At 41.9% G+C, this 19,680-nt stretch overlaps 1 protein-coding gene across 1 annotated transcript; it reads right to left on the bottom strand.

The window, feature by feature from the left end:
• Positions 1–12: 12 nt before the first annotated feature.
• LOC311239233 (heterogeneous nuclear ribonucleoprotein C) lies at positions 13–17,766 on the bottom strand. The gene is made up of 9 exons (XM_084327533.1): positions 17,606–17,766; positions 13,874–14,036; positions 10,645–10,910; positions 4,919–4,952; positions 4,603–4,653; positions 3,642–3,871; positions 2,107–2,220; positions 518–684; positions 13–382 (listed from the first exon to the last, which is right to left on the bottom strand). The coding sequence occupies exons 2-9, from the start codon at positions 13,876–13,878 to the stop codon at positions 281–283; spliced, it is 969 nt and encodes a 322-aa protein (XP_084183659.1). The 5' UTR covers positions 13,879–14,036; positions 17,606–17,766; the 3' UTR covers positions 13–280.
• Positions 17,767–19,680: the final 1,914 nt, after the last annotated feature.

Genomic DNA, 19,680 nt, shown 5'->3' with positions numbered 1-19,680 from the left:
CCCCCCCCCCACCCTCATAGCTAGATGTTCTACACTGATACCGGACGACTGCAAAAGAAACAACTAACAAAACAAACAAAACTGACAAATCAAAACACCATCCCAGGAAACATTAGTGCGACGTACACCATGCTTGTGTGTGTGTGTGTGTGTGTGTACTGTGTATGTTTCTTTATTGTATATCCGAGATGTAGGTGTTAAAATCATTGTCCTCGTTCCTTATTGGAAGCTGTGTGGATGAGTCAGTCGTCGTCGTGGCGACTGGCGAGTGTACATCCGTCTAGGAGTCGTCTTCCCCGTTGACGCTGTCGCCATCATCATCGTCCACGTGCTCGCCCTCCTCCTCTTCTTCCTCCTCTTCCTCCCTCCCCCGACTCTTCACCTGAACAAATAAGCATCGCGTCGCACATGTTTTGTAAAGGGATTTGTACATCATCCAATAGCGAGTAGTCACTGGTTTCGAACATATTCTCTCCGCAGAACTCTCCCTCCTCCTCGTCGTCTCTTCCCATCTCACCTCCTCCTCCTCGAGCATGTCTCGGTCCTCTTCCTCCTCGTCCTCGTCCTCTTCCTCCGAGTCGTTGGTCTCCACCTCTCTCTCTCTCTTCAGCCCCTCCTCTTTCTTGGTGCTGGAGTGCTGCGGTGACGTCACCTCACCCGGCTCCGGCATCGAAATCTTCGGCTCTGTAGGAGAGCAGAGAGTTTCAGACAGTTCCCTACAGTCTGACTCCAGGCTAACATCAGTCTGACTCCAGGCTAACATCAGTCTGACTCCAGACTAACAGAGTCTGACTCCAGGCTAACAGAGTCTGACTCCAGACTAACAGAGTCTGACTCCAGGCTAACATCAGTCTGACTCCAGGCTAACATCAGTCTGACTCCAGGCTAACATCAGTCTGACTCCAGACTAACAGAGTCTGACTACAGACTAACAGAGTCTGACTCCAGGCTAACATCAGTCTGACTCCAGACTAACAGAGTCTGACTCCAGGCTAACATCAGTCTGACTCCAGACTAACAGAGTCTGACTCCAGACTAACAGAGTCTGACTCCAGACTAACAGAGTCTGACTCCAGACTAACAGAGTCTCTGACTCCAGACTAACAGAGTCTGACTCCAGACTAACAGAGTCTGACTCCAGACTAACAGAGTCTGACTCCAGACTAACAGAGTCTGACTCCAGGCTAACAGAGTCTGACTCCAGACTAACAGAGTCTGACTCCAGACTAACAGAGTCTGACTCCAGACTAACAGAGTCTGACTCCAGGCTAACAGAGTCTGACTCCAGACTAACAGAGTCTGACTCCAGACTAACAGAGTCTGACTCCAGACTAACAGAGTCTGACTCCAGGCTAACAGAGTCTGACTCCAGACTAACAGAGTCTGACTCCAGACTAACAGAGTCTGACTCCAGACTAACAGAGTCTGACTCCAGACTAACAGAGTCTCTGACTCCAGACTAACAGAGTCTGACTCCAGGCTAACAGAGTCTGACTCCAGACTAACAGAGTCTGACTCCAGACTAACAGAGTCTCTGACTCCAGGCTAACAGAGTCTGACTCCAGACTAACAGAGTCTGACTCCAGACTAACAGAGTCTGACTCCAGACTAACAGAGTCTGACTCCAGACTAACAGAGTCTCTGACTCCAGACTAACAGAGTCTGACTCCAGACTAACAGAGTCTGACTCCAGACTAACAGAGTCTGACTCCAGACTAACAGAGTCTGACTCCAGACTAACAGAGTCTGACTCCAGACTAACAGAGTCTGACTCCAGACTAACAGAGTCTGACTCCAGACTAACAGAGTCTGACTCCAGACTAACAGAGTCTGACTCCAGACTAACAGAGTCTCTGACTCCAGACTAACAGAGTCTCTGACTCCAGACTAACAGAGTCTGACTCCAGACTAACACAGGGTACCAGGAAAATACCCCCCCCCCCAATACTAAGCAAAACACACTTGATTTTCCTCATGTTGGACACACAGAAATATGTTAAAACGTCTCTTAAAAAAAGGAGGAAATGGATAAACTGAATCATCAGCTCGGTGGGAAGAAGCGACGAGAGGGAGAGACGAGAGGGAGAGACGCGCTCCTCCTTCTACCTGACTTCTTGCCGTGGTCCTTCTCCATGCGCTCCAGACTCTCCAGCAGGTAGTCCACTTTGCCCTTGATCTGAGTCAACTCGCGCTTGATGGTCTGCAACTCATCCACCTTCACTGGAGTGTGAGGAGGGAGAGAGCGATAGAGTTCTGAAACAAGCAACAGGAGTGTGAGGAGGGAGAGAGCGATAGAGTTCTGAAACAAGCAACAGGAGTGTGAGGAGGGAGAGAGTGAGACAGTTCTGAAACAAGCAACAGGAGTGTGAGGAGGGAGAGAGCGATAGAGTTCTGAAACAAGCAACAGGAGTGTGAGGAGGGAGAGAGCGATAGAGTTCTGAAACAAGCAACAGGAGTGTGAGGAGGGAGAGAGCGATAGAGTTCTGAAACAAGCAACAGGAGTGTGAGGAGGGAGAGAGTGAGACAGTTCTGAAACAAGCAACAGGAGTGTGAGGAGGGAGAGAGTGAGACAGTTCTGAAACAAGCAACAGGAGTGTGAGGGAGAGTGAGACAGTTCTGAAACAAGCAACAGGAGTGTGAGGAGGGAGATAGTGAGACAGTTCTGAAACAAGCAACAGGAGTGTGAGGAGGGAGAGAGTGAGACAGTTCTGAAACAAGCAACAGGAGTGTGAGGAGGGAGAGAGTGAGACAGTTCTGAAACAAGCAACAGGAGTGTGAGGGGGGAGAGAGTGAGACAGTTCTGAAACAAGCAACAGGAGTGTGAGGAGGGAGAGAGTGAGACAGTTCTGAAACATGCAACAGGAGTGTGAGGAGGGAGAGTGAGACAGTTCTGAAACAAGCAACAGGAGTGTGAGGGAAAGTGAGACAGTTCTGAAACAAGCAACAGGAGTGTGAGGGGGGAGAGAGTGAGACAGTTCTGAAACAAGCAACAGGAGTGTGAGGAGGGAGAGAGTGAGACAGTTCTGAAACAAGCAACAGGAGTGTGAGGAGGGAGAGAGTGAGACAGTTCTGAAACAAGCAACATGAGTGTGAGGAGGGAGAGTGAGACAGTTCTGAAACAAGCAACAGGAGTGTGAGGGAGAGTGAGACAGTTCTGAAACAAGCAACAGGAGTGTGAGGAGGGAGAGTGAGACAGTTCTGAAACAAGCAACAGGAGTCTGAGGGAGAGTGAGACAGTTTTGAAACAAGCAACAGGAATGTGAGGGAGAGAGACAGTTCTGAAACAAGCAACAAGAGTTACAAGAGAAACCGGTTGGGCTGGGAGGTAAAGTACTTTAACCCTTTAACTGCCACACGACAGCCGGTTAACCCTTTCACTGTGACAATACAGAAGGTTAGCCCTTTACTATCACACAACCGACGGCGATGCTCCATGATTAGCATCATTAGCTCCGCGGAGGTGTAATATATATACATTATACTGCTATGATCCCACTCGTCCTTATAGCACCATTATCAATAATAATTGATTTGAAAAGAAAGCCATGAAAATGTCAATACAAAAAGAATAAATAAAACAAGACAGTAGTTTGGATTGGAAACCACAAATTATAACACAAATGAGAAAAGTAGGTACTGACTTGCTCTCGATGAGGAAATCCTCTGGCTACTCTTGGAGCGCCGGCTGCCCCCTCCTCCTCCTCCTCCTCCTCCTCCTCCTCCTCCTCCTCCCCCTCCTCCTCCTCCTCCCCCTCCTCCTCCCCCCCCTCCACCCCCGCCGCTGAGGCTGACCCGTGGGCGCTTGGACGGGATCACGGCCCGCGAGAGCGGGGGAGGGGGCGGAGGCACGCGGGATGGGTACGAGTACACTCTGGGATCACAAACGAGAGTTAATCATTTTTAGTCGTTTAGGCTAAATCCCATGAAGGCAAAAATAATGTATAAAAAATGTAAAGGAAGACATTTGGGGACGGAGTAGGGCTGTACCGAATAGTTCGAAGCTTCGTTCATAACATTGACATTCGAATTCTAAATTAACATTTGAATTTTTTATAAATTTATATTTGTATTTATATATATATATATTTCTTTTTTTATGAGTCTATTCATTGTTTAAACCAATGGGGTTTTTCTTCACAGTTGCAGATAAAGATTAGGCTACACTAATATTATAGTACTATACTATTATAGTATATGACTCGTCATAAATATTTTATATAAAATAAAAACATTAATCATAAATGATGTAGCCTATCTGCATCCGTTTGGCACTCCATCAAGACGTCACCATCACTTTCGTACCAACCGTGCCCTTATTGGATTATTTATGTTGACGAAACTGATGATTATATTCATTAAAGAAAGTTGATTTTTTTAAAGACCATTTAATCAGATTAAACGCTTTATTCAAATTGAGGATTTAGTTTGAGGATATTTCTTTTTTTTTATTATACAAAAAAATATACCCTTTTTTTTGGATTACGTCATAAAATATGACGACAGACATTCAAAGCGTCGTTCGAATACTTCAATAGAAGCTTTGAATGTTAAAAAATGACATTCGGTACAGTCCTACGACGGAGAGAGACTCACTCCACACACCTGTCATAGTAATCTCTCTGGAAGTCATAGTCGAGGTCGAACGAGGTACTGCTGTATGGGAGACACACAAGAGCAGAAAAGTCAGTCTCTCCGAAGGAATTATGGTGAATATTAAAAAAGCATCTTTCTAGTCAGTTTCAAAAGGCCAAGTGTGAGTATGTGTGTGTGCGCGTGCGTGCGTATGTGTGTGAGAGTATGTGTGTGTGTGTGTGAGTATGTGTGTGTGAGTATGTGTGTGTGCGCGTGTATGTGTGTGCAGACGTGAGCCGACTTGTACATGTCCTCAGCAGAGCGTTTGGTGGTCTGAGACTGAGACCTGTGTGGTTTGGGTTCTCCAGCCAGGTTGATGTCTGAGGAGGGAGAAGAACACAGGAGGTTAGTCTTCATGGAAGCAGCCAAGTGATAAGTGATTTATTTTAAAAGAACACGCCAACATTTTGGGAAATTAGTTTACCGTCTTCTCCAGAGAGAGACAAGAAGAGAGATACCAGTTTCCTCTGTGCGTTCAGTAGAAAGCTATCTGGCTGCACGTTAGCCTAGCTTAGCACAATGAATGGAAGCAGACATGACCGGTTAGCCTCCGAGAGAGGTGTTAGTTGAACAATGCCTAGACTAACCAGTCATGTCCGCTTCCATTCATTGTGCTAAGCTAGGCTAACGTGCAGCCAGATAGCTTTACTGCGGTCCTCACCCAGCAGTGAGCTGTGTTTACTGTGAGCTTTACTGTCTTTACTGTGAGCGTTACCGTCTTTACTATGAGCTTTACTCACTGTCTTTACTGTGAGCTTTACTGTCTTTACTGTGAGCTTTACTGTTTTTACTGTGAGCTTTACCGTCTTTACTATGAGCTTTACTGTCTTTACTATGAGCTTTACTGTCTTTACTAAGAGCTTTACTGTGAGCTTTACTGTCTTTACTGTGAGCTTTACTGTCTTTACTGAGCTTTACTGTGAGCTTTACTGTCTTCACTATGAGCTTTACTGTCTTTACTGTGAGCTTTACTGTCTTTACTATGAGCTTTACTGTCTTTATTGTGAGCTTTACTGTCTTTACTATGAGCTTTACTGTCTTTACTGTGAGCTTTATGAGCTTTACCGTCTTTACTGTGAGCTTTACTGTCTTTACTGTGAGCTTTACTGTCTTTACTATGAGCTTTACTGTCTTTACTGTGGCTTTACTGTGAGCTTTACTGTCTTTACTGTGAGCTTTACTGTCTTTACTATGAGCTTTACTGTCTTTACTGTGAGCTTTACTGTCTTTACTATGAGCTTTACTGTGAGCTTTACATGAGCTTTACTGTCTTTACTGTGAGCTTTACTATGAGCTTTACTGTCTTTACTATGAGCTTTACTGTGAGCTTTACTGTCTTTACTATGAGCTTTACTGTCTTTACTGTGAGCTTTACTGTCTTTACTGTGAGCTTTACTGTCTTTACTATGAGCTTTACTGTCTTTACTGTGAGCTTTACTGTCTTTACTGTGAGCTCTGTCTTTACTGTGAGCTTTACTGTGAGCTTTACTATGAGCTTTACTGTCTTTACTGTGAGCTTTACTGTGAGCTTTACTGTCTTTACTGTGAGCTTTACTGTCTTTACTGTGAGCTCTGTCTTTACTGTGAGCTTTACTGTGAGCTTTACTATGAGCTTTACTGTCTTTACTGTGAGCTTTACTGTGAGCTTTACTGTGAGCTTTACTGTGAGCTTTACTATGGTCTTTACTATGAGCTTTACTGTGAGCTTTACTGTCTTTACTATGAGCTTTACTATGAGCTTTACCGTCTTTACTGTGAGCTTTACTGTCTTTACTATGAGCTTTACTGTCTTTACTATGAGCTTTACTGTCTTTACTATGAGCTTTACTGTCTTTACTGTGAGCTTTACTGTCTTTACTATGAGCTTTACTAAGAGCTTTACTGTCTTTACTATGAGCTTTACTGTGAGCTTTACTGTCTTTACTATGAGCTTTACTGTCTTTATTATGAGATTTACTGTCTTTACTGTGAGCTTTACTGTCTTTACTGTGAGCTTTACTGTCTTTACTGTGAGCTCTGTCTTTACTGTGAGCTTTACTGTCTTTACTGTGAGCTTTACTGTCTTTACTGTGAGAATTACTGTGAGCTTTACTGTCTTTACTGTGAGCTTTACTGTGAGCTTTACTGTGAGCTTTACTATGAGCTTTACTGTCTTTACTGTGAGCTTTACTATGAGCTTTACTGTGAGCTTTACTGTGAGCTTACTGTCTTTACTGTGAGCTTTACTGTCTTTACTGTGAGCTTTACTGTGAGCTTTACTATGAGCTTTACTGTCTTTACTGTGAGCTTTACTGTCTTTACTGTGAGCTTTACTGTGTTTACTATGAGCTTTACTATGAGCTTTACTGTGAGCTTTACTGTCTTTACTATGAGCTTTACTGTCTTTACTATGAGCTTTACTGTCTTTACTGTGAGCTTTACTGTCTTTACTGTGAGCTTTACTGTCTTTACTGTGAGCTTTACCGTCTTTACTATGAGCTTTACTGTGAGCTTTACATGAGCTTTACTGTGAGCTTTACTGTCTTTACTATGAGCTTTACTGTCTTTACTATGAGCTTTACTGTGAGCTTTACTGTCTTTACTATGAGCTTTACTATGAGATTTACTGTCTTTACTGTGAGATTTACTGTCTTTACTGTGAGCTTTACTGTGAGCTTTACTATGAGCTTACCGTCTTTACTGTGAGCTTTACTGTGAGCTTTACTGTCTTTACTATGAGCTTTACTGTGAGCTTTACTGTCTTTTTTTTTGATCCACTTTTTCTCCCATTTTTCTATATTTTCTCCCATCCCAATTTCGTATCATCCAATTCAACCCTCCCCTGTCACGAACGCTGTTTCTTGCCTCCCACAAGCCGGCTGCAATGTGGACTAAGTCATACATAGCACAAGTCCCCTCCGGTACTTGAGGTAACAGCAGTCGCATCTTTTCACCTGCGCAGCTCGATCTCTCAGTGTCGAGGAGTAACGCGTGGGAGGCTCACGCTGCCCCCGACACTTCCTGATTCTACTGCGCAGGCGCACCAACCGACTTGTAGGAGTCGCTTGTTCACAACGTTCGATCCCCACCCTTCAGTTTTTCCCTCCCCGTAATACGGCCAATGTGTATTACTGCGGACGACCAGCCAAACTGAAAAACAATGTGGAGAGCTGGATTCGAACACGCGAATCCTAGCGTCTCCACACTGGTGGCGAGTGCCTTAGACCACTACACCAGCTTTACTGTCTTTACTGTGAGCTTGACTGTCTTTACTATGAGCTGTACTGTCTTTACTGTGAGCTTTACTGTCTTTACTATGAGCTTTACTGTGAGCTTTACCGTCTTCACTGTGAGCTTTACTGTCTTTACTATGAGCTTTACTGTCTTTACTGTGAGCTTTACTGTCTTTACTGTGAGCTTTACCGTCTTTACTATGAGCTTTACTGTCTTTACTGTGAGCTTTACTGTCTTTACTGTGAGCTTTACTGTCTTTACTGTGAGCTTTACTGTGTTTACCAAGAGCTTGACTATGAGCTTTACTGTCTTTACTGTGAGCTTTACTGTCTTTACTGTGAGCTTTACTGTCTTTACTGTGAGATTTACTGTCTTTACTGTGAGCTTTACTGTCTTTACTGTGAGCTTTACTGTGAGCTTTACTATGAGATTTACTGTATTTACTATGAGCTTTACTGTGAGCTTTACTGTCTTTACTATGAGCTTTACTGTCTTTACTATGAGCTTTACTGTGAGCTTTACTGTCTTTACTGTGAGCTTTACTGTCTTTACTGTGAGCTTTACTGTCTTTACATGAGCTTTACTGTGAGCTTTACATGAGCTTTACTGTGAGCTTTACTATGAGCTTTACTGTCTTTACTATGAGCTTTACTGTCTTTACTATGAGCTTTACTGTGAGCTTTACTGTCTTTACTATGAGCTTTACTGTCTTTACTGTGAGCTTTACTGTCTTTACTGTGAGCTTTACTGTGAGCTTTACTGTCTTTACTATGAGCTTTACTATGAGCTTTACTGTCTTTACTGTGAGCTTTACTGTCTTTACTGTGAGCTTTACTGTCTTTACTGTGAGATTTACTGTCTTTACTGTGAGCTTTACTGTGAGCTTTACTGTCTTTACTGTGAGCTTTACTGTCGTTACTATGAGCTTTACTGTGAGCTTTACTGTCGTTACTATGAGCTTTACTGTCTTTACTGTGAGCTTTACTGTCTTTACTGTGAGCTTTACTGTGAGCTTAATGTCTTTACTGTGAGCTTTAATGTCTTTACTATGAGCTTTACTGTCTTTACTATGAGCTTTACTGTGAGCTTTACTGTCTTTACTGTGAGCTTTACTGTATTTACTATGAGCTTTACCGTCTTTACTGTGAGCTTTACTGTCTTTACTGTGAGCTTTACTGTCTTTACTATGAGCTTTACTGTCTTTACTATGAGCTTTACTGTGAGCTTTACTGTCTTTACTGTGAGCTTTACTGTCTTTACTATGAGCTTTACTATGAGATTTACTGTATTTACTATGAGCTTTACTGTGAGCTTTACTGTCTTTACTATGAGCTTTACTGTCTTTACTGTGAGCTTTACTGTCTTTACTGTGAACTTTACCGTCTTTACTGTGAACTTTACCGTCTTTACTATGAGCTTTACTGTGAGCTTTACATGAGCTTTACTGTGAGCTTTACTGTCTTTACTGTGAACTTTGCTGTCTTTACTGTGAGCTTTACTGTGAGCTTTACTGTCTTTACTGTGAGCTTTAATGTCTTTACCATGAGCTTTACTGTGAGCTTTACTGTCTTTACTATGAGCTTTACTGTGAGCTTTACTGTCTTTACTGTGAGCTTTACTGTCTTTACTGTGAGCTTTAATGTCTTTACTGTGAGCTTTAATGTCTTTACTGTGAGCTTTACTGTCTTTACTATGAGCTTTACTGTGAGCTTTACTGTCTTTACTGTGAGCTTTACTATGAGCTTTACTGTCTTTACTATGAGCTTTACTGTGAGCTTTACTGTCTTTACTGTGAGCTTTACTATGAGCTTTACTGTCTTTACTATGAGCTTTACTGTGAGCTTTACTGTCTTTACTGTGAGCTTTACTGTCTTTGCTGTGAGCTTTACTATGAGCTTTACTGTCTTTACTGTGAACTTTACTGTGAGCTTTACTGTCTTTACTGTGAGCTTTACTGTCTTTACTGTGAGCTTTAATGTCTTTACTATGAGCTTTACTTTGAGCTTTACTGTCTTTACTATGAGCTTTACTGTGAGCTTTACTGTGAGCTTTACTGTCTTTACTGAGCTTTACTGTGAGCTTTACTGTCTTTACTATGAGCTTTACTGTCTTTACTATGAGCTTTACTGTGAGCTTTACTGCGGTCCTCACCCAGCAGTGAGCCGTCTTTAATGTCTTTACTATGAGCTTTACTGTCTTTACTATGAGCTTTACTGTGAGCTTTACTGTGAGCTTTACTGTCTTTACTATGAGCTTTACTGTCTTTACTATGAGCTTTACTGTGAGCTTTACTGCGGTCCTCACCCAGCAGTAAGCCGTCTTTAATGTCTTTACTATGAGCTTTACTGTCTTTACTATGAGCTTTACTGTGAGCTTTACTGTGAGCTTTACTGCGGTCCTCACCCAGCAGTGAGCCGTCTTTAATGTCTTTACTATGAGCTTTACTGTCTTTACTATGAGCTTTACTGTGAGCTTTACTGTGAGCTTTACTGCGGTCCTCACCCAGCAGTGAGCCGTCTTTAATGTCTTTACTATGAGCTTTACTGTGAGCTTTACTGTCTTTACTATGAGCTTTACTGTGAGCTTTACTGTCTTTACTGTGAGCTTTACTGCGGTCCTCACCCAGCAGTGAGCCGTCTTTACTGTGAGCTTTACTGCGGTCCTCACCCAGCAGTGAGCCGTCTTTACTGTGAGCTTTACTGTCTTTACTGTGAGCTTTACTGCGGTCCTCACCCAGCAGTGAGCCGTCTTTACTGTGAGCTTTACTGTCATTACTGTGAGCTTTACTGTGGTCCTCACCCAGCACTTGACCGACGATCATGCGGCCGTCCTCCCCGGCCACGGCAGAGCGGGCGTTCCTCTCATTAGCGTACTGAACGAACGCGAAGCCCTTGTGGACAGAGCAGCCCACGATCTTGCCGTACTTGGAGAAGATGGCCTCCACGTCGGCCTTGGTGACGAGCAGGGTGTTCAGGTTGCCGATGAAGACGCGGGAGTTGAGGGAGCGTGGGTCCGTCTTGTTGGTCACGTTGCTGGCCATCAAGCTGGAGGTGGTGGGTGAGTGGCTGGCAGGAGGGGGGGGCGCGCGGGGGAGGGCGCGCGGGGGAGGGAGGCCAGACACACAAAAGTCACATTTTTAGCAAGAGTGGGTCAAAGACTGCACAGACAATTTGGCTCCGGGAAGAGGCTGAAACAGAAAGGGTGCCGTGGTCACTGTGGTTACTATGGTTAGTTACTGTGGTTGGCGACGGCGTTCTGCCCAACATTTTTCCTAGCAGCGGTAGATGGATGATCATCCTTTGTTTCTAGTTCTGGGAATAGTTTGGTTATAAGTCAGTTGTTTTCCCCATAAGATAGTATCTGTAGGAAGTGCTAGTATCTGTAGGAAGTGATAATATCTGTAGGAAGTGCTAGTATCTGTAGGAAGTGATTATATCTGTAGGAAGTGCTAGTATCTGTAGGAAGTGATTATATCTGTAGGAAGTGATTATACCTGTAGGAAGTGATAGTATATCTGTAGGAAGTGATAGTATCTGTAGGAAGTGATAATATCTGTAGGAAGTGATAATATCTGTAGGAAGTGCTGTAGGAAGTGATAGTATATGTAGGAAGTGATAATATCTGTAGGAAGTGATAGTATCTGTAGGAAGTGATTTTTTTTTTTATCCACTTTTTCTCAAATGTTCTGTATTTTTCTCCCATCCCAATTTAGTCGTTATGCCAATTCCCCCCTCCCCTTCCTGGTCGTTGCACGCATTTGCCCCCCACTTGCCGGTCTAGGGAGCCCTGAAGTCTATCACATACGTTCTCCGATACATGTGGAGACAGCCAGCAGCCTCTTTTCACCTGACAGCGAGGATTCTCACTGGGGAAGTGTAACGCGTGGGAGGATCACACTACCTTACCCAGTTCCTTCCCTCGCTGTGCAGGCGCTCCGACCGAACTGTAGGAGTCGCTGTTTACAACGACCAGGATACAACCCACCGGCTTCCCACCCTTGACTCTGCCAATTGTGTCAGTATGACGACCGGCCAAGCCGGAGGTACATGTGATAGTATCTGTAGGAAATGATAGTATCTGGAAGTGATAGTAACTTAAAATGTGAGGTTGAGTAAGAAAATATATACTTAAAATGACTGTACATTAAGACGTACGGGGATGAGTTGATCCACTAAATAAAAGGTCTAGACATTCCCATTGGTTTAACCCTTTCACTACCACTATACAGTTTAACCTTTCACTACCACACTACAGAAGGTTAACCTTTCACTACCACACTACAGAAGGTTAACCTTTCACTACCACACTACAGAAGGTTAACCTTTCACTACCACACTACAGAAGGTTAAGAAATTCAAGATTGTTTAACTGTGCACATGACAATAAACAGACAGTTTGCAATACAATGAAAATCGTACTTTGCTAGTTCGCCCTTCACACAAAATCACACAATACTTATCTAAAACATATTTAAATACAAGCGAGTGCTAAAAAATTAAGTAAAAATAGATAAATATAATATATACAAGGCACAGTGAGTAACATTGCACGTTCCGATTCAGTGTTTACAATATAAATGGAGGTGACAGTGGGTCAGACGGTTAACCTTTCACTACAGAAGGTTAACCTTTCACTACCACACTACAGAAGATTAACCTTTCACTACCACACTACAGAAGGTTAACCTTTCACTACCACACTACAGAAGGTTAACCCTTTCACTACCACAAAAGACTGTTAACCATCTGTAATGTGGTAGTGAAAGGGTTAACCTTGTGTAGTGTGGTTGTGAAAGGGTTAACCCTTTGTAGTGTGGTAGTGAAAGGGTTAACCTGCTGTAGTGTGGTAGTGAAAGGGTTAACCCTTTGTCATGTGGCAGTGAAAGGGTTAACACGTTGGTAATGAAAGGGTTAAACGTGGTGATCCAGTACCTGCATTCTTTACCCATAATTTGTTTTTTTACTCTCCGATAGGACATTTTATGGCAATAAGAGGTCATAGGTGCAGCATGCAGGGCAAACGAATTTCCAATGAGTAAACATAAATTATTTGTGGAATATTTTGAGAAATTTGAAAATGTGTCAGAAATACAATGATACATTGTATTTATTCTTTAGCACTCGCTTGTATTTAAATTGTAATTTTTTTTTGTTAAGTATTGTGTGATTTTGTGTGAAGGGCGGACTAGCAAAGTAAGATTTTCATTGTATGGCAAACTGTCTGTTTAACTGTGCACATGACATGATGACAATAAACAATCTTGAATACATACAATACAATGTGTTCATGATAAAATACAGACATGGCTATTAAAATGGACACATGGAACATCATATCATATGGTGGCCCGTATGAGTTACTTGGGGCTTGCACCTTTCTTCCTTTACAAACACAGAAAACAGGACATGGGCCCAACCATAGACATATATAAAGGCTAGATGACAGACCCTCGTTGCTGGCCAATGGAGACGGACAAGATGGTCACATGGCGGCCATCTTGCCACAGGCAGCATGCCCACTCATAACATGAATGTCTATGGTACATGTACTATTGAAATAACCATAGCTTGCTCAATTTTCAAACGGTTTGGTTTGTTATAAACGTCAGAGATGTAGTTATCATAGTGCAACCTTGTAATGGACTTTCATATGAAAATAATTTCAACATGGCCCAAGCATCCCGAATCATAGCCACGTTAATAACGTTTGTAATAAACCAAACCGTTTGTAAATCGGTTGAAAATTGAACAAGCTATGGTTATTTCAATAGCACATGCGCCATAGACGTTCATGTTATGAGTGGGCGTGCTGCTGTGACAAGATGGCCACCGGTGAACCACACTGGAGACTCAGCCTCGCACCATCTAGTTATATACATCTATGGTCCCAACAAACACCCTGTAAAGCAGTGGAGACCGTGAGGCCTGAAGGCGTCAGAGTGAAGACAGGAGAGGCAGCAGTAAGACGGTAACACCCTCTTGTTAGGGGGGGGGGGGGGGGGGCGCGCTTTAAATGACTAGTCACTCACTCCATGGTGTCTGTGTGCAGGGTGGCCGTCTTCTGGTTCCGTTCTGTGACTCTGGGTCAGTTTGTGCTGCGAGGCGTCTCTCTCGGGGGTTGGAGGGGTTGCTGTTGTCAGCAATATACCACAGCACCCGCTCAGAAAGATGACCCCCCCGCCAGGTGTTGCACTGAGGCGACAGAGAACACACACCTCAGTCAGGTTGTACAGGTTATGCTTTACACACCAAGACTTTGGGCTAGATCCACAAAGAATGGATTGCACGGTGTTAATTGCACCCTTACTTACAATTCATTATGAATTGAAAATGGGGGACCCTGATGTAAACAAGACAAAAGTCTTTCTCTGGTCTGCATCCCCTTAACAATTGTGTGTATTGAGCTGTACTGTACCCATTCTGCAATCTGTTAATAAAATGTTTCATTCAATCAATCACCTGCGCTATTTATTAATAGATGGCAGAATGGGTACAATACAGTACGGCTCAATACACACAATTGTTAAGGGGAACAGAATAATACAACTCCATAGCAAAGAGGGGCACGCCTACGGGAACGCACGCTGCCCCAGTGGCCTATTGGGACACGGACACAGGACTACAACTGTGATTAGAACAGCAAAACCAAACGCATATTTCTGTGCAACTGAAATGTTATTTTAAATTCTGGGGAGCCACAAATTGGAATTTGCTACCTTCACAGCTAAAATGCATTAGTAGCAGACACAATTTTAAGAAAAAAGTCAAATCATGGCTCCTCGACAGTTAAAAACTAGATTTTAAAATGTATGAAAATGTTGTCAGATACATTGTTGTCTGTGCATGTTTTGTACTGCACTTAAAATGTACATGTCTATGTAGTTTGTCATATTGTTATTTGTGGTCATGTTATGTATGTATTGCTTATCTGTCTGAGACCCAACTCAAGGACCACAATGGAAATAAGTCTAGACTTTTTTGGGTTTCATCCTTAAATGTCAGATAAGACAAATTAACTAATTATTTAGCATTCATGTGTAGGATAGAGCCTCCTGCAGAATGTTGGCTTTATTAAATATAATAATAATAACTTTATTTGTATAGCACTTTTCATACAGAGGTTGCAGTTCAAAGTGCTTCACAACAGTAAAAAATACAGGGATAAGCGAGCATAAACAATTAAATACAAAGAGATAGAAAGGTAAGGCAAATCACAGTTCTTCAGTAATACAAATAATAAGATAGAATAGATTAGATAAGAGTAAAAAAGTATGAAATATGAAACTGCAAGGCCTTTTACACAACCTGACTTGAACCAACCTCAAATTTAATTTGTAAAAGGTGGCTTTCATCCGAAAGTGGGTAAAAGTGTTAGGCATAGGCTTATGGTTCGGAATGGGAATGAGCTGAACTTAAATCTGCAATCATACCGGCAGCTGAACTAGAAACATTATTAGTGAAATAAGGATATGGAATAAGGCTAAACCGCATTTAAAAGAAACATCACGTTCAAGGTCATCAACCGGATGCTTCTTGGTAGTTACGGAGCTTTGTGGGAGAATCAAACGGGTGCTTAAACTAGGGGCTCACAAAGTCCACAAATCATGAAGAAAAAAGAGGGGTTACACAGAAAGTTTCAAGTGAGTGAAAAATGCAATCCTCTACCTCTCTATATGACATAATTGAATTGCATCGACAGATGCAACAGAAAATAAATGTTATGACCAATCTTAAATTAAACATCAATATTTAACATAAACATGTTGATGATTCTAGATGTTTCATTATTAAAAAAAAATGGTTATTTCACCCTATAATTCTATACGTTTCATTATTTAACATAAATAGGTTATTTACCCCTATAACTCTAGACGTTTCATTATTGAACATAAACAGGTTATTTATTTACCCCTATAATTCTAGATGTTTCATTATTAAACTACATGTTATTTCACCCTATAATTCTAGACGTTTCATTATTTAACATAAACAGGTTATTTACCCCTATAATTCTAGATGTTTCATTATTAAACATGTAATTTCACCCTATAATTCCAGATGTTTCATTAGATTTGAGACCATATGGGGCAGTGGGAATGATTGCATTTTCCTTATTTGAGAGCTTATAATACTAAGGCTGGGCATCAAAATACGATACTTCTATGGTATTGATAGAATTGCTTCAACACTATAAGACACTTAACCCCTAACTGCTCCAGATGTGCAGGTTGGCACCTTGCATGTGGTTGCCACCACTGTGTGTGAATGTGTGGCATAAGATGTAAAGGCGCGCTTTGGATAAAATCGCTATATAAATGCAGTCTAAGTATTTATAGAGTAACAAAAAACTTGTTTGTTCCAAGATATAATATTTCTTCTGTTAAACCACAATCCCAAATGCAAAATATAACAAAGCCTCCGATTGGCTCACACAACACACAGATAAATCAGCAAAGTAAGGCAAACAATACCCAGCCCTATTAATCAGCAAAGTAAGGCAAACAATACCCAGCCCTATTCATAACTCAAAATAAAACTAGCAGAAAATGTCTACTTTTGCAGAATTAAAACCTTAAAGTAATGTCAGTGAGGTGGACGTGCAGTGTGGATCAAATTAAATTGGTAAAACAATCTCAAAGGTGAAATTAGAATTGTGAAAACTACAATATTCCAATGATGGAGTCACAAAGGGTTACAATTATATTTCCACAGCCATAACTTCTCCATTATCGATATTTTCGTGTATACACTTCCAGATGTTCTTGGGACACATCATTAGAACCTGTTTAGGCCTATGCTATTAATATATTATTACCCCCACAATATATGGGAAATGAGGCTGAAATCAACGATGGTGGCTGTTTGTAGTTAGAGATGGGGGTCTATGATTATGGCAAAACTTTGTTGCATTAACAAAGATCAAACGCACCATACTCTTTCACAATTAAAAACGTTTAATTAGTGTTGGTGTGCTTGTGTTTATGTAACGTAACAATGATGCACTCAACAGTCCACTCAAAAGTGCCGAAAATCGAAAAAGAAAAATACTTCACGGCGAAAAAACTAAACTAGGAAAAAAACAATTTCACAAAAAACAGTCAAAAGCATCTACAACAGTGAGCAAGAAAAATTCTAATCCATCCACAAAGAAAACAGCTCGCTGGTACAACAGCGACATCGTGTGGTTCTAGTGTGTTCACACAGGCCGATGGGCCTTTACTGCTAACAAATAGCCAACATTTCACCAGCAGCAAAAATACAACCAGCGAAAATGCATTCCACTACAAGCAGTCCATTCCCCGTGGTCCAAAACACAGACATGGTTGTATCAAAGCAACTGCATTGACTAAATGGCTCGGGGTGCAGCAGCAACGTTTATCAAAGCGACCTAGCTCGACGCCGTGAAGCTAGTTAGCCCGTTAAGCTACTGGTGGCAGCGGCTGAAAAGCGAGCCAAAAATAATCAAAGAAAAGCTCTTCCCAAATGCTCGTATAAAAACACGACCAGGCGGGTTTGCAAAATTAAGAGGAAATCGTGCCTAAAGGTGTCCAAAAACTTTAGCTTTTTAAAAACCACGCATTGTTAATTTTATTTCGCAGCGTAGCTTCGTCTAGTTTAGCTGCACGCTCGCTAGCCGCACCAGGCTCAGTTCCGCACCGCGGGGAAGACAAAAAGGATCGCTGAAAAAAAAAATAACAAAAAAAATATCCAAAAACAAGGCAGTCAAGGGGGGAAAAAACGTCTGGAAACAAAATACTCACCACGAGCTTTAAGAGAAAATCGCTTGTTTCAATAAAATGGGTCAAATTGATACTTAGGTCGTCCTTACGCAGCAAGACGAGCAGATCAGACCTTCAGCTAACTAGCTAGCTGGCTTTCTAGCTAACGGGCTGGTGAATGGCGCAGTATTCAGGGGGCGCTGAGTGTGCAACCCGGAGTGATCTGGGCGAGCGGGGTTTCCGACAGACAAGCGCAGCAGACGGAGAAGGGACGTCATCGGCTTGCTGTTTTTTTTTTTTTTAACGTGCCCCATGTCTCTGGTCGATCTGATTCTTTCACTTGCGTTTTATTCTTTTTATATTTTTAACACGAAATCACATAAACAAGCTCTGGTCTGCATCCCCTAAACAATTGAGCCGTACTGTGTGTGTACCCATTCTGCAATCTTAATAAGGTTTTCAATCAATCAATTGAAACAACAATTAAAATCAAACATGACATGTCATGATGTAAATAAAAAATAATAATAGCAATACCGTGTCTTATAGGGACTGCTACCATATAATTTAATGGAGCTGTAATTAACGCAACACAAGGATTCAGTGTGCCAGATGACATCACTGGTAGCCATATTTATTGATTGATTGATTGATTGAAAACTTTATTAACAGATTGCAGAATGGGTACAATACAGTACGGCTCAATACACACAATTGTTAAGGGGATGCAGACCAGAAAGACTTTCATCTTGTTTACATCAGGGTCCTCCATTTTCAATTCATCATATATGACACACACGACATACAGATAGACAGTACTGCTACATCTATACATTTATGACATAACTTCGTTTTATATAGCGCTAGTACTGTTTGTGATACAAAAATAGTCTAAAAGAGAGAGTATATACAGAAACTGTACATTGGAGGAGGTTGGGTGGGGGTTGGGTAGGTGGGGGGGAACTGTACATTGGAGGTGGTTGGGTGGGAGGGGGGACTGTACATTGGAGGTGGTTGGGTGGGGAACTGTACATTGGAGGTGGTTGGTTAGGCGGGGTGGGGGAAACTGTACAAGCAAAACTGTACATTGGAATATCCACAAAACCTTACTTGGTCCCAAGAAGAGGGTCTTGTGTATTCTTGGGTTAGGAGGACATTTACTGTACATTGGAGGGGGTTGGGTTAGGACATTTACAGGGGCCAGTTTCGAATTGCAGTCTCCCGTAGGTGCTCCTTGAGAGTGGTTTTAAAAGTGGGTAGTGATTCACATTCCTTTACAGCTTTGGGTAGGGCGTTCCACATTGATGTGGCATAATTGCGAAACGTGTTTAGTCCCTTGTTTGAGCCGAATCTGATTTACTCTCAATAACTATTAAACTAAATGAATGTGTGAAATTTTTGTTTAGGGTTTTTGGATGTGTGCGAGATGATGTGCAAAATAATCAGAAAAGGTCTTCATTGCCAAGTAGTTTACACAAACAAGGAATTTGATTTGGTAATTTCATGCAACATTAACGGACAGACAATTACAGTACAATAAAATTAAATGGAATATAAAATAAATTAAAATAGAAGCACAATAAAATAGGTTAAAATAGGCCATGGCTGTACAACGCGCACGATGTGGTCCAGTATATACACTAATTAGAATACAAATAACAATACAGTGGGATGGAATATTTAGCAGGGCTGTGCAAATTGAACAGTAATGTGCAAAAAGAATGAACAGTGAAGTATGAACAAGTATGAAGCGTTTTGATTGTATATACAAATAAATGGTAAGGGTGTGTTAATGTAACACAGTGGGGGTCTTCAGTCTTGTTGATGAGGCTCTGGCTTGCGCGTCTTCCTCTCCTCCGATGCCTGCAGTGTGCAAAGTGAGTGCACCTTTGACCAAAATGTCCAATAAATCTTCGGATAAAGCGATGAACGTCAGATATAAATCCACTGGGGATGTAGTTCTAATATTCAATATTTTTCTCCCCATTTTCTATTCTCCCATCCCAATTTCGTGTTTCCAATTCTTCCCTCCCCTGTCTTGAACGTTGCTAGACTATGCCTCCCACTGGTCGGCTGTAGTGAGGATAGAAGTCTTGCATCACGTGTCCCCTCCGGTA

Source organism: Notolepis coatsorum, assembly GCF_963971535.1.
Source record: "Notolepis coatsorum genome assembly, chromosome: 13".
NCBI lineage: Eukaryota > Metazoa > Chordata > Actinopteri > Aulopiformes > Paralepididae > Notolepis > Notolepis coatsorum.
The sequence above is the reverse complement of the archived record's forward strand: the minus strand, read 5'-3'. Positions and strand labels throughout refer to the sequence as shown.